The sequence below is a fragment of the Trichechus manatus genome, unplaced genomic scaffold (assembly GCF_000243295.1).
Source record: "Trichechus manatus latirostris isolate Lorelei unplaced genomic scaffold, TriManLat1.0 scaffold00058, whole genome shotgun sequence".
Lineage (NCBI taxonomy): Eukaryota > Metazoa > Chordata > Mammalia > Sirenia > Trichechidae > Trichechus > Trichechus manatus.
The window spans coordinates 15,845,415-15,861,035 of NW_004443994.1; the positions used below are offsets into that span (position 1 = coordinate 15,845,415).

The window sequence follows — 15,621 nt, forward strand, 5'->3', positions numbered from 1 at the left end:
ATACCCATTATTTATAATGGGCTGATTAATTCTAAAGCCATACTAAAATATATTTTCCATCAATTGAAATCTACAAGCACATTCCAAAGAGATTTTATACTAGAAGTATAGATGGTGTGCTTACTTTATGAGAAGTCACTGAGCAGACTCTTCACTACTGAGCATAATTTTTTTTGAGATGGTATTGTTTTGAAATCCATCCATAAATTTTTAGTTACTGAAGTGGAACACTTCATCCCACCAGTGATTTTTACCTATTGGAGAGTGCTGTGACATAGCGGCTCCTGGAGAGTCTGTGGTGAGGCACTAGGTCAATTTAGAATGCTCTAGATTTACAGAATGCAAACTGCCCTGAGAAAGTTTAAAATATATCCAAACAAGCCCATTTTAAGGACTAGCCAGGGAGGACTTTGGGTTTTTAGCCCTGTCCCATTTTGTATGAAAATATTTTATGCACTTTAAGTGTAAATTTATACTTTTTCACCCTCCCCTAACCTGGCTTTAGGCAGAACAAATGGGAGAGGAGGAAGAAATTAATCACTTAAAATATATTATCATTTGATATACCACATTTAGACAAGTCCAACGATTCATACTTGTGTTTTCTTACAGGTTACTTTAAAGTCGAATGGTATCTAAATAAATTTTTACTTACCAGAAATACTGCTATAGATATTCCAACCAGAAAGCCTGCTATCACATCTGACCAATGATTTCGATACTCTGCTACTCTGTTGAGTCCAGTAAGAAAGGCCAAACACATTAAGCCCAAACATAGAACTGGCTTAGCAAGTCTTGTTCCTTTGGCTTTGATTGTGTTGGTAATATACATCTGAAATATTAAATGAAAAACAAGGTTTCTCATGAAGGTATTTCCTTGATATACATACACAACATATTATGTATAAGTACACACACACGTGTGGGTATGTGTGTATCTATGATTCAAATCATTAGCTATAGTTTATAATTTTTTAAATAAAGTTTCTTAAAAGCAGAATTTAAAAGTAGTAATCATTCAATTTTACTTACCTGATATGGCCATTTCTCATGAATGGCTAATTCTTATGTAACATTACTAATCAGCTAAGAACACGGAGCACAAGTATGCTAAGTAACCCCTTTTTTATTTTTAATGTAACTTTTTCCTTTTCTTAATAATTTATTTTTTGCTGTTTTTGAAAATATACATAGCAGAATATATACCAATTCAACAATTTCTGAATGTACAATTCAGTGATACTGATCACATTCTTCAAGTTGTACAACCATTCTCACTCTCTTTTTCCAAATTGTTCCTCCACCAATTAACATAAACTCTCTGCCCCCAGGCTTCTTATCTAACCATTAAAGTTGTTGTTAATTCGATGCCATTAGATAGTTCTTTAAACGAGCACAATGCTCATGACAGACATTCTGTACTAATTAAGCTAAACTAGTGTTTGGTTTGGAGAAGACTTCATAGGATATTTTTGGTTTAAGGTTTAAAGATTATCTCAGGGCAATAGTTTCGTGATTTATCCAACCTCCATGGCTCCAGAAAGTCTGGATTCCGTGAGATTTTGAAATTCTGTTCCGCATTTCCCCTCTTTTGATCAGGATTCTTGTATAGAATCTTTGATTTCAATGTTCAGTAATGATAGGCATCATCCAGTTCTTCTGGTCTCATGGCAAAGGGGGCAGTTCTTACAGGCAATTAGCCACACATTCCATTTCCTCTTTCTATTCCTTGTTCTCCTTCCTCTGTTACTCCAGGTGACTAGAGACCAATTGTTGTACCTAGGATGGCGGCTTGAAAGCTTTTAAGACTCCAGGCACTACGAAATGAACTTGAAGGTAGAACAGAAGCACTAATAATGTTATTAGGCCAATTAACTCAGATGTCCCATGAAACCATGACCCTAAACCTCCAGACCAAGAAACCAAATCCCATGGAGTATTTGGTTGTATATAAGCAGCCTCAGTAGCAGCTCTTTTGTTTTATCTGAATTTACATTTTTAAAACACTCATGACAATGCTTTTAGAAAGGGAAAACTGATAAAAGCATTTTTAATGTTTATATATTTATAAACTATACTGAAACAATGTATACTTGAGAAAATATTGAAATTGTCAAGAATTTCATTTTACTCAGACCACAAACAATGCCCACGGAAGCTGCAGTCAAGAAATCAAATGACGCATTGCATTGGGAAAATCTGCTGCAAGAGATCTCTTTAAAGTATTGAAAAGCAAAGACTCACTTTAAGGACTAGGGTGTGCCTGACCCAAGCCATGATATTTTCAATTGCCTCATATGCATGTGAAAGCTGGACAACGAATAAGGAAGACCAAGGAGGAATTGACGTCTTTGAATTATGGTGTTGTCGAAGAATATTGAATATACCATGGAATTCCAGAAGAACAAACAAATCTGTCTTGAAAGAAGTACAGCCAGAATGCTCCTTAGAAGTGAGAATGGCGAGACTTTGTCTCCCGTACTTTGGACATGTTATCAGCAGGGACCAGTCCCTGGAGAAGGACATCATGTTTGGTAAAGTAGAAAGTTAGTGAAAACGAGGAAGAACCTCAACGAGATGGACTGACACAGTGGCTGCAACAATGGCGTCAAACACAGCAACGATTGTGAGGATGGTGCAGGACTGGGCAGTGTTTTGCTCTGTTGTATGTAAGGTCTATTAGTCAGAACTGATTTGATGGCACCTAACAACAACTCAATGGCAACGGGTTTGATTTTTTGGTTTTTAACAACAACAATACTTAACACATCTAGAAACTCAGAACTCCTTAACATATCTAGAAAAAATGCAATGGATACATTTCCTCTAAGTAAATGTTACTTGGAAGGACCTTGAGGTTCAATTATAGCACCAAGATTTGCTTTGATATTATGTGAAATTGTGGAATTATTTTGTCTTACCTAAATTTTATCAGCTAAAATTACAACAACAACAAAACTAATTACAACAGGTCAAATGTATTGCCCAAAAAACAAAACAGAACAATGAATGTTGTTAGGTGCCATCGAGTTGATTCGAACTCATAGCAACCCTACAGAACAGAGTAGAACTGCCCAATAGGGTTTCCAAGGAGTGGCTGGTGGATTTGAACTGCTGACCTTTTGGTTAGCAGCCAAGGTCCTAACCACTGTGGCACCAGGGGTCCAAACAATGCATAGAAACGTACATTTCTGGCATCTTGACATATGCTAATGAAGAACATATAATTCCACTGATTGCACTGTATGACATGTGTAGAAGTTGTAAGCCACCATGCTCAACAAATAACTTGGTCCTTCCCCGAATCTGATTTGTTATATCTCTCAGTCGCTTATAATTTACACCTTGTGTTACTACACCAGGGGCCCTGGTGGTGCAGTGGTTAAGTGTTCAGCTGCTAACCGAAAGGTCACTGATTTGAACTCATCAGCTGCTCTGAGGGAGGAAGATGTGGCAGTCTGCTTCCATAAAGATTACAGCCTAGAAAACCCTCTGGAGCAGTTCTACTCTGTCCTATAGGGTCACTATGGGTCGAAATCAACTCAACAGCAATGGGTTTGGTGTTTTTGTTTTTGGTTACTATAAAAGTAAATCTGTGGAGTGCAAGCTGAATGTGTCAGTTGTTATTTCAAGTTATTAGCAGAGTAATTTTAAAAGAAATGATTTTGAATGGAAGGACAACACACAATACAGGGTAAGTCAGTACAACTGACTAAACCAAAAGCTAAGAAGTTTCCTGAACACAACCAAACACTCTGAGGGACAGACCAGCTGGGGCTGGGGTCTACAGATCATGGTTTTGGGGGACATCTAGCTCAATTGGCATACAAAGTTCATTAAGAAAATGTTCTGTATCCCACTTTTGTGAGTGGCGTCTGGGGTCTTAAAAGCTAGTGAGTGGCCATCTAAGATGCATCAATTGGTCCCAACCCACCTGGCGGAAAGGAGAATGAAGAACACCAAAGACACAAGGAAAATATTAGCCCAAGAGACAAAAGGGCCACATAAACCAGAGACTTCATCAGCCTGAGACCAGAAGAACTAGATGGTGCCCGGCTACCACCAATGACGGCCCTGACAGGGAACATAACAGAGAGTCCCTGACAGAGGAAGAGAAAAGTATGGAGCAGAACTCAAACCCACATAAAAAGATCAGACCTAATGGTCTGACTGAGAGTGGAGGAACCCCTGAAACCCTGGCCCCCGGACGTTCTGTTAACCCAGAAATAAAACCATTCCTGATGCCCGCTCTTCAGACAAAGATTAGACAGGACTATAAAACATAAAATACTCGTGAGGAGTGTGCTTCTTAGTTCAAGCAGATACACAAGACCAAATAGGTGGCTCCTGTCCGGAGGCAGGATGAGAAGGCAGGAAGGGACAGGAACTGGTTGGATGGACACGGGAAACCCAGGGTGGAAAGGGGGAGTGTGCTGTCACATTGTGGAGACTGCAACTAGTGTCACGTAACAATATGTGTATAAATTTCTGTATGAGACATTAACTTGAGCAGTAAACTTTCACCTAAAGCACAATTAAAAAAAAAAAAAAAGATGATTTCAACAATACCATTAGGAAACGGATTTTATAGGATTAATGTCAGTATCTGATACTGATAACAAACTTAGAAAAATACACAGAAATGCATATAACCACCTGCCTATTCTCCCAAGTTGAATTAAAAAAAGAAAAATTGCCTGAGAGATTGAACCAAAATCAGCATTTAAGATTTTAGTTCATAGTGGTCACTTCCACCTAAGGCAATAAAATTCAGAAATTATTTTCTCCGTTTTTTTTTTTTTTTTCTGGGCAAAGTTTGCAACCTTGTTAGCTGTCAGAAGGGAATGTATGAAGATTTAAACACCCCATGTGATACAAAGCTTCTCTCTAGCCAAGGTCTAGCTCTTCACAATCTATCCCAGGTCCCAATACTCTGCAAAAAATAAAAATAAAAGAGTTGTCTCCATCTTGGCCTGTAGCCTTTGGAGTTATGCCTGTGCATTCTAAACTTATGCTCTGGAGAGTTTAATAATTTCAGTTATGGAGAATAGGTATACGTGGTGGAAACAGGAAGATGAGAAAGCGAAAACAATGCTTTTGTCATTCTAAGAGAATGTGTTAAGAAGCTCTGCCCACACAAATAACAAGGTGAGGCTATCACACCACTTCAGGTTTCCAGGGACGTATCTAATAAAGTAATCCCTGATATGACTAGTGCATTTGAACACAGAATAAAATTTGGACTGCTCCTGAGATGTTCTTTAACACAGCTATAAGGCTGATGAAAGATACATTTTCATTTCTTCACATCCATCAGAACCCTAAAGATATGCTATCCTTATTAAGACAAAATAAATGTGGGACGGTAATGAAAAAATATTAATACTGCTAGTATTAATTACAGTTATAATTTAATGAGTGATTGCTATGCTCTAGGCACTGTTCCAAGCATATTAGATTGTTATCTCATCAAATCCACAAAACAACCCTATGAGTTAAATATTATTGTTATTATCTTCATTTTGCAGATGAAAATAATTGAATCAAGATAAAGATTATTATGAAGAATACACAACTTGACTATTGGGAGTGGTACTGTTGAGGAAGTAGAGATGTAAACAGGAAGTAAGGGGGAATCACTTAAGCACCTCCAAATCTTCATTTCTTCTTTCTCCATTGATTTCTTACCTGGAGGAAGTGGCCAATGGGCATATGCTAAATATGAATGAATGCTAGAGAATTCGAATTAAATGAGAAAGAAGGTAGCAGTATACCATAGGAGTGAGGCTACATCTATACTCTGCTTTTTGGGAAAAATAGGGGTAGTGTAAGTATGGTCAATATAGAAAACCCCCTGTTGTTGTTGTTAGATGCCGTTGAGTCAGTTCCAACTCACAGCAACAGAATGAAACACTGTCCGGTACTTTACCATTCTCACAACCGTTGCTATGTTTGAGCTCATTGTTGCAGCCACAGTGTCAATCCATCTCATTAAGGGTCTTCCTCTTTTCTGCTGACCCTCTACTTTACAAAACATGATATCCTTCTCCACGGACATGTCCTGATAACATGACCAAAGTATGTATGACAAAGTCTCACCATCCTTGCTTCTAAGGAGCATTCTGGTTGTACTTCTTCCAAGACAAATTTGTTCATTTCCTGGCAGCCCATGGCATATTCAGTATTATTCGCCAACACCATAATTCAAATGCTTCAATTATTCTTCACTCTTCCTTAGTTATTGTCCAGCTTTTGCATGCATATGAGGTGATTGAAAATACCATGGCTTGGGTCATGCACACCTACAGATTCTATATGGCTCTGGAAAATGTCTGTCTTCCCCTTCATCCCCAAGGCCATCTCTGATACGACCCAGATCCTACTTGTCCAAGATGTGTGAAAAAACAGTTGTCATCAAGTTGATTCCAGTCCATGGCGACCCCATGTTGTGTAGGCACATAGTAATCTGTGAGCCACAATTTTGGGAATTTTCTTTTGAATGTTGAGTTGATTCCTAAGTTGCCCTAGTAACCCAGGAATGGCTTACCAGGAGCCCGGTGACACAGTCTGGAGAGTAGGCAAACTCTTGGGAAAGTTTCTACATTAGTAACAACCTAGGATTTAGCTTGTCCTCTTCTAGATCCCTACTTAATGTGCAGAGACAGAAGGTAGAGATTAAATTTCGAGGATCATTAGAGAAGGGTGACATTTGTTCACATTCAACTTTAAGATGCTTTATATTGCACAGATTTTCTGGAGCATAATCAGTTGGTATGGATGTCACAAAAGAAAAATTAGAGAGTTTTCACTTGTACTCAGCAACTCTTTAGTACTTTATGAATATAATTGCCTTTTAACCAGCCTAATCGTGTTATCCTTACAGAAAGTCTATTATTCGTAATTTGCAGAAGAGGAAATTATGGCATAAGAATCTATTAAACAAGTTGGATACAGGGCAGGAATCGATTATTTATGCTTTCTTGGTTTTTAATTCACTTATGAAACCATCTAGATTAGCCAGATGTCAAAATGTAGCTAAAATAAAACACAAACAGGAGGGTGTGTGATTTGAACAGGATGTAATCCACTTAGTCCTCAGGGATCAGTGGATGCTCACTACCTTACAGGCCAACCCATTTAACCATTGTCAGCATTCCTTACTCATTCATTCCACAAACATCTATTAGCACAAAGATACAGAAAGCCAAAGCTTATAATTTGCTACCTATTAATGCCTGGTGGGGCCCTGGTGGCACAGTGGTTAAGATCTCAACTGCTAACCCAAAGTTTGGCAGTTCAAATTCACCAGCCGCTCCTTGGAAACCCAATGGGGCAGTTCTACTCTGTCTTATACAGTTGTTATGAGTAGACTTGACAGCAACGGGTTTAGGAGACTTCACGGCTCAGTGGTTAATTGTTTGGCTGCTGACCAAAAAGGTAAGAGGTTCAAACCCACCAACCTCTCCTCGGGAGAAAGATGTGGCAGTCTGCCCCTATGGGGCAGTTCCACTCTACATGGTCACAGTGAATCAAAATCAAATCAACGGCACACAACAATAACAAAAGCCTGGTATATATTCTTATACTCTTTTATCCTTGTTTATACAAATATATACAAGCATTAATACATCCATACAGGAGTTTTGATTGCTTGTTCACCTTTACTAAAATATAATCATAATACCCATGTTATTCTGTAATATGACTTGACTCACTTGTTGTAAAAAGCATGCTTTTATTTTTGGTAAATTGAGAAAACAAAACATATAAAGAAAGATAAATAAAAACACACAAATGCTTGTTAAGTACCTACCATATACCAGAGACTGTGCTAGGTTTCTTTAAAGAGGAAATATCTAAGGTTATAGCCTATGGGATGAGTACAGGAGTTCCAGACAAAGGAGAAGTGATGGGGAAAAGATGTCCTAGGCACAGAGACAGCATAGGTAATCCTCTCAAAGCACTTGTTCATCCTCTCTCAGAGCACTATTACTCATTTGTTTGCTTCACTAGACAGAGGAGGTAGAAGCCATATCTGGAATCATTACTGTAAACACTGTACCTAGCTAGCACTTTGCATGACAAATAGTAAGTTCTCAGTATAGACTTACTAAACAAATATATAAATTAATATCTAGATGAAGAATGCAAAAGTATGAGGAGAGAGAATGGAATATTTTCTTCATACCATTTGTCAGTAGCTAAAACTGTATCTGTCCCCTCTACTAGAATATCCCATTAGAATGAACCTCTACTCATTCACTTACTCAATACGAAATGCCTAGAATGGTGGTTTTTACATAGCAGGTGTTCAATAATTATTGAATGAGTGAATAAGTGAATGGAAGGCTTGAGAAAAAGTGAATTTTTTTCATTCTTTTATCGTCTTTAAAGTATTTATCACTATCTGAAATTACCTTGCATATGTGTTTGTTTACTTTACTTGCTTATGGAGTACCTCCCCCTTTCTGTCTCATATTGCCTGGAGCAATAACTGGTACAGAGTGGGAACTTGTGATACAAAGGATAATATCTCCCTAAAGATGTCCATGCCTTCATACCTGGAACCTATGAATATGTTGCTTTATATGGAAAAGAGAAATTTTTGGATGCAGTTAAGGATAAGAACTTTGAGATGGAGAGATTATTCTGGATTATCTAGGTAATCTAATCACAAGTTCTTAAAAGTGGAGAATCTTTCCTGATTATAGTCAGAGAGAGATTTGAAGATGCTATGCTGCTGGCTTTGCAGATGGAGGAAGGAGACCACAAGCCAAGGTATGCAGATGGCTTCTTGAAGCTGGAAAAGGCAAGGAAACTGATTCTCCCCTAGAGTCTCTGAAAAGAACCCAGCCCTGCCCACACCTTGATTTTAGTCTAGCGAGACCCAGGAGAGACTTCTTATCCACAGAACTGTAATAAAGAAAATAATAAATCTGTGTTGTTTTAAGTCACTAAGAGTGTGGAAATGTGTTACGGTAGCAATAGAAATCTAATACAAATTTTGGGCCCTGGAAGTGGGGCATTGCTGTAACAAATACCTAAAATATGTGGAACTGGCTAGGGAATTGGCCAGTGTTTTAGAGACTGTAAGAATTTTGAGAAGCATGATAGAAAAAGCCTAGATTGCCTTGAACTGACTTTTAAATAGAAATGTGGGTGTTAATGCCTCTGCTAGTGAGGACTGCAAAGGAAGGGAGGAGCATGGTAGAGAAAACATAAGTCACCTTACAGTGAATAGACAATTAATAGACATAAAAACAAAAAAACTTGTTGCCGTTGAGTCGATTCTGACTCATAGTGACCCTACAGGACAGAGTAGAACTGCCCCGTAGGGTTTTGAAGGAGCAGCTGGTGGATCTGAACTGCAAACCTTTTGGTTAGCAGCTGAACACTTAACCATTGTGCCTTCAGGGCTCCGCAATGGATGTTAAATGCACTGGTGGTAAAGACTCAGAAAGAAATGAGAACATGTTATTGGAAACTAGATGAAAAAAGATCTTTGTTATACAGTGGCAGAAAGCTTAGCTGAATTGTGTGCTGTAGGTATGTGGAAAGCAGAACTTATAAATGATAAACTCAAATATTTAGCTGAGGAGATTTCCAAGCAAAGTATTCAAGGTGCAGCCACGTTTTTACTTTCTGCTTAATGCAAGAAGAAAATATGAGAGGAAAGGGATAAATTGAGGGAAGAACTGTTAAACAAAAAGGAACTGATTGGATGATTTGGAAAATACTCAGTGTATACAGATTGCAAAGATGATAAAATTAAGATTCACTGTCAGGAAAGCTTGATCTAGAAAAAAAGTCAAAGTGTGGCTGTATAAACTTTTGCTAATGCCTCAGAAAGATCAAATGGTCTGAGTATTCAATCACATGAAAGGCTCTTTAAAAATACTGAGTTTGACTCACAGATACCTTCAAACAAACCAGAAAGCATCTAGGAATCTTTAAGAATTTAGCATTCTCAGCAAAAGCCAAAAATAGAGATGAGATTATCTAGGAAATATCTTTGGAGGAGCCTCTTGTCCAGTGAAGTGAATTCCCATGACATACACAGGAGACCCACAAGGTTCTTGAGTATTTTATATCAGCAGAAACACTGCCAGCTTGAACTGAAAGGGAAAGAGAGAGAATGAAATGAAAGAATTCTGCCTGTTAAAAAACACCTTGCCGTCGAGTTCATTCTGACTCATAGGGACCCTCCAGGACAGAGGAGACCTGCCCCATAGGGTTTTCAAAGAGCTGCTGGTAGATTTGATCTTTTGGTTAGTAGCCAAATGCTGAACCACTGTGCCACCAGGGCCCTGAGAATTCTACCAGACACTAAAAATTTCACAGGCAGGAAAGAGGCTGATAAAACTGCTTATTTGGAAACATGTACTATCTTTCAAGAAAAAGGAGGGATGACTCATATGGAAGAGCCTAGAGCTGTATAGCATCATTCTCAGGCCTTAAAACCAAATGGAGTTTGCCTGACTGGATTTTGAAATTGACTGGGACTGGTAACTCCTTTTTTTGCTCCATTTTCTCCCTTTTTGAAAGGGAATATCTGTAATTGGTATCCGATTTCTGTCCTACAACTGTAGTTTAGAACCAGATAAATTGTTTCTTTAGTTTCACAGATATAAAGATGGAGAAGAATTGTGCCCCAGAGTCTCATCCATACCTATTTTAGATAATTTAAATGATTAGGTTTGGAACCTTGAAGGTTTGGGACCTTCTTTGATTTGAGAATTAGGTGAGATTTTGGATGCTAAGTTGATGCTATAATGGACTGGGACTTTTGGGTACTTTTAGATGGTATGAATATATTTTGCATGTGGGACAGATGTGAATCTTTGTAGCCACAGGGAGGACTATGAAAGGAAGAATAATGCCCCCCTAAAGATTTCCATGCCCTAATCTCTGGAATCTGTGAATATGTTACCTTACAAGGCAAAAGGGACTTTGCAAGCATGATTAAGGTTAAGGACCCTGAAATGGGAAGATTATCCTGGATTATCCAGGTGTAGTGATGAGAGCATGCACCAAAGAATCATAAATACCTGGATTTGAGTCCTAGCTCTGCCACTTATTTAGGCAAGTTATTCAACATGTCAAGTCTTGTTCTCCATATGCATAACATGAGAATAATAATAAAAGTACTGCCAAACAGTGGTGTAAGGATTAAATAACATAATATACGTAAAGCACTTAGCACAGCTGGAGTTAAGTTATGGTTAGACTAGGCAGTGCCTAGTGAGGGGAGATCATTAGGTTTTCAGTGGCATTGCGACCTAGCCTCTGGAGAACTTTGTTCCTTCTTTTGTTTTCATTCTTCTTTCCTTTCTCCTTATGTCATTTTGCCATATTCTGTCTCCCTTTGAAGTTCTCTGCCTGAAGCCATCCACTAATTGTTTATTTGTAGTTGGTTATTGTGTACCTTTTAACCCTTTGTCTCTTCTTTCTTGCAATCTCAATTCTACCCACTAGTATGGGAATAATTCAGTTGCCTGATCCCTCAGCATCCTGGACAATTTCCTTTGGATACACTGCAGTCTTTCTTCCAAAATGCAGAGCCCAGAGTTAAACCCACTGGTGCACAAATCCTCCGATCAACCAGAGTACAGTTATAACTTGTCTGAATTGTACTGTATACTCTTATTCATTGATTTCCTTTTCATAATCAAGTTAGGATTAGATTATCTTTAAATTGATTTCTTGGTTTTGACAACTTAGATTAATAAAATCTAATCTAAACCTAATAAAGCAATAGGTTTGTTTTGTTTTGTTTTAATAACTATGTAACATTATTGGTCACATTGTGTTTGTCTACTAAAACTTCCATGATTTCCTTACACGGGCTGATGCACTGTCAAGGTTCCATTCTCCTGGCCATCTGGAATTGTTCAAAAAATCAATTCATTCAAAAAGTAAAATTTATTATTGTTTTTGAAATAACATTCCATCCTGTCAAGATCATTTTGAACTTCTATTTTGGCATCTATCATATTAGTTCTCTCTCCCAGCTTCAGGTTAGCTCCTTACAAATCGCCAATAACAACTAAACAACATCAAGTATAGAATCTCATGGCATTCTACTACAGATCTCTTTTCAAATTAATATGGAGACACTGAATAAAAATTTTGGGGTTTATTTATGAGGACAGCAGTGTAGTCTCCTGAAAGTCTTATTATTCTATCCATACTTGATATTCTTACACACATTCATAAATTTGCCAAATAGCAATATGAAGGTGTCTGATGGAGTATGTATGTACCACAATTATGATGGGAGGTAATTTGATGGTGTAAAGACCATGGGTTTGGGGGCAGACAGATTTGTATTCACATAATTTGGACACTTCAGGCCTATGACGGAGATGCAATAAATGGTGGTATATTTAAATCATACACTTTACGCACTACAATCTAGATTGTATAAAGCATGCCACTAATATACTTTCCATAATTAATCTAAGCTTCACCATGAATATCCATCCTGCGTTGAATAGGAATAGAATGGGGGAGGAAGAGATCTCAGATAAACGCTCAGTTTTTCTGTTTCTCACCCTTCCTGCTTCTGGCAAAATGACACTGAGGTCCAGTTGGAAGCTTGCATGACCTCATGGTAGAGGTGGGGAGGCAAACTAAGAGCAGCCAGAGGACAGCCTACAGAGTCTCCTCTGGCCTTCACCGCTACATGCCTTGCCCACTGGGTCACTGGGCACCCTACTGACAGCCACTGCTAGTGTCCTTGTGGCCCCCATGTTGACTTGGTTCATCTAGGTTCTCACCAAAAAAAAACAAACCAAACCCACTGCCTTTGAGTAGACTCCTACTCATAACAACCCTATAGGACAGAATAGAACTGCCCTGTATGGTTTCCAAGGAGCGCCTGGTGGGTTTAAACTGCTGACCTTTTGGTTAGCAGGCGGAGCTCTTAACCACTATGCCACTAGGGTTTCCTAGGTTCTCACAGGCTATAAAAATCCTCTGAATCTCCACCACATCTTCCTTCTATTCCCATGTAGGTTGTCTGTCGTCTTAGGCTCTGCTACAGGGTCCTCTGGCTCCCACTGTATCCACCTTCTCTGCTGCCCAGCCTACCTGCCACTTGAGTATGTTTGGAGGTTGAGTTCTCCCAGAATTTCAAAGCAGAAGTGAAGCACACGTCTCTCTGTTTTCTGTTTTCTCTTCATCCTCTCTGGGGCTTCTATTATCTGGTGACCAGCTCTCTTCTTAGGGTTTCTAACCTCAGAGCGCTCACCCAAATGCTTACATCTGTCATTCAGCTCTTCCCTCTCTTCCAGTCCTCCTACCTCCGAAGCCAGGAAGTGCTCATTACCCCTCCTGTAGGCTGAAGTATATCCCATTATCCCTGTTATTGGCTTGTAATAAAATATTCACATCTACAAATTTTTCTTGTGTTGTGTAAAGGTAGCTTTGGAATTTAGAAATTGAATCTAAAGACTGTCTTCCTTTTCTGACTGGTATCAATCCTTCTCTGGAGGCTTGCTCTTCTCTGAGGCACTGAATAGTGGTTGAAGAGTCCTAGAGTTGTGCTGTCCAATATAGTAGCCACTAGATGCTATGGCTTTTGAGCACTTGAAACGTGGCTAGTGCAACTGGGGTACTGAATTTTTAATTTTGTTAAGCTTTAAATTTAAATCTCAAGACTGATACTTGAGTTTTTAAAAATTGTTTAGAACAAATTGAGTATGTGAACCTACTTTGTAAACTGTAAGTCTTGTGAAACCTAAATATAGATCAAGTATTTCAGATGGAAATTTAGTGTCTGAATGAAATGTACTGTGTCAAATATACAATCGATTTTAAAAACTGAGGGCAAAAAAAGGAAATGCAAAATATCTCACTATTAACTTTGTATTGATACATGTTTGAAATAGAAATATTTTGGATATACTCAGTAAAATAAAATATATTTTAAAAGTTAATTTTATGCTTTTTTTGCTCTTTTTAACGTGACTATGAGAAAATCAAAAATTATATATATGGTTCATATTATACTTCTATTGAACAATGCTGACTGGAACAAACAAGACTGGAATGCCATGATATGAAGGGAATGGAAAATATGTTATTTATTATTTATCACACTGATTGGAGTTGGACGCCAAACCTACAACCATTTTTTAGGCCACTTGTACTTCATCAAACAACTTTTACTGTTTCAAATGACGTATTATCTAATAACATATTATTGAATATATTGGACTATTATTGAGTTTACAGAGTTAGACAATCACATTTAGCGTATGTTTTTTTCAGGTACTGAATACCATAGCAACTACTTTTTTATTTTATGTTACCAAAGTTAACCAATTAACTTTTGTATTTCAATGATGCCCTTTACACACTTGGGGAATTTCATATTCAGTTAGTATAAACCAATAGGAAAAGCTCAGCCACAGAAGTTCAGTGATCTAGGTTAAAATGCCAGTCTACCACTGGTTAGCTCTGGGAGCTTAGGCAGATTACTTAACTTCTCCGAGTCTTAGTTACATCATCTGTAAAATGAAAATGACAGTAATTTTCATTTTATGGGATTGCCATAAGTCATAATGCATTGGTGAGAATGCAGAACTGCTTCATTCATAGATCATTTTCGTCATGTTAACCTGTTATATTCTCAGCTCTCAGCGCTCGATCCGTAACAATTACTCAGTAAATATTTGTTGAATGCTGTTTGAATATATGTAAAATACAGACCTAGCAATGTAATTACACAATGATTGTAAATTTTATTATTATCGCATAACACCATGAAGATTATGTTTGCTTTGAGACTGGAATAAACTTAAAATATTAAAACTATTCATTTGGATTAAAACTACAAATTTGCAGGGGGAAATAATTAGTTAAACTACCTTACTTATGGGCATAAGGATTATGGTGAAATGACTTCCTTTATGTGGCCTTTTGCCTTGGTTCTCTGGAAAAACAGTTTTAGAAAATTTTATTCCCTTAAACCCTGAGGAGTTACCTTTGACCTAGTTTTCTACCCCAGAAGGTTTGTTAACTTTTGTCGAGGTTCATTACATTTCCTGGGTAAGCCACAAACAACTTGATGGTTTGATAATTTTGTTTAGCCCTGGGTTACAGCTGGCCCTGTGATTAGTTTATTTTACCCACCTTGCAGGGGTTGGTCAGTTAACTATGCAAAACAAGCAGTGTCTGATCCATTGAGGGGATTGGTCAGTTCGTGGCCTGCTGGGAGGGCCATGCCTTGAAATTGACAAGGAGTTTGGTTATATAAGAGCCAACCCCAGAGAGGTTTTAGAAAGACAAGAAAAGAGAAAGAGAGAGAGGAGACAAGGAACCTCCTAAAAAAGTTGTAACACCGGTCCAGGTGTGTCATGGATTGAATTACATCCCCTCAAAAAATGGGTCTATCAATTTGGCTGGGCCATGATTCCTGGTACTGTGTGATTTTCCTATATGTTGTAAATCCTGCCTCTATGCTGTTAATGCGGGAGGATGGGTGGCAGTTGTGTTACTAAGGCAGGACTCAATCTACAAGATTGGATTGTGTCCTGAGGCAATCTCTTGAGATACAAAAGACAGAAGTGAGCAGTGAGACAGGGGGACCCCATACCATCAAGAAAGCAGTGCCGG

General features: G+C 38.2%; 1 protein-coding gene across 1 annotated transcript in view; it reads right to left on the minus strand.

Moving 5' to 3' along the window:
- The window catches only part of PLPPR5 (phospholipid phosphatase related 5), a gene marked incomplete at its 5' end in the record, with an annotated part of 83,354 nt that overhangs the window by 37,375 nt on the left and 30,358 nt on the right, over positions 1-15,621 (minus strand). Inside the window, one exon of the mRNA XM_023733351.1 lies at positions 656-832. Coding sequence (XP_023589119.1) covers positions 656-832 — 177 coding nt within the window. The remainder of the gene's footprint in view (positions 1-655; positions 833-15,621) is intronic.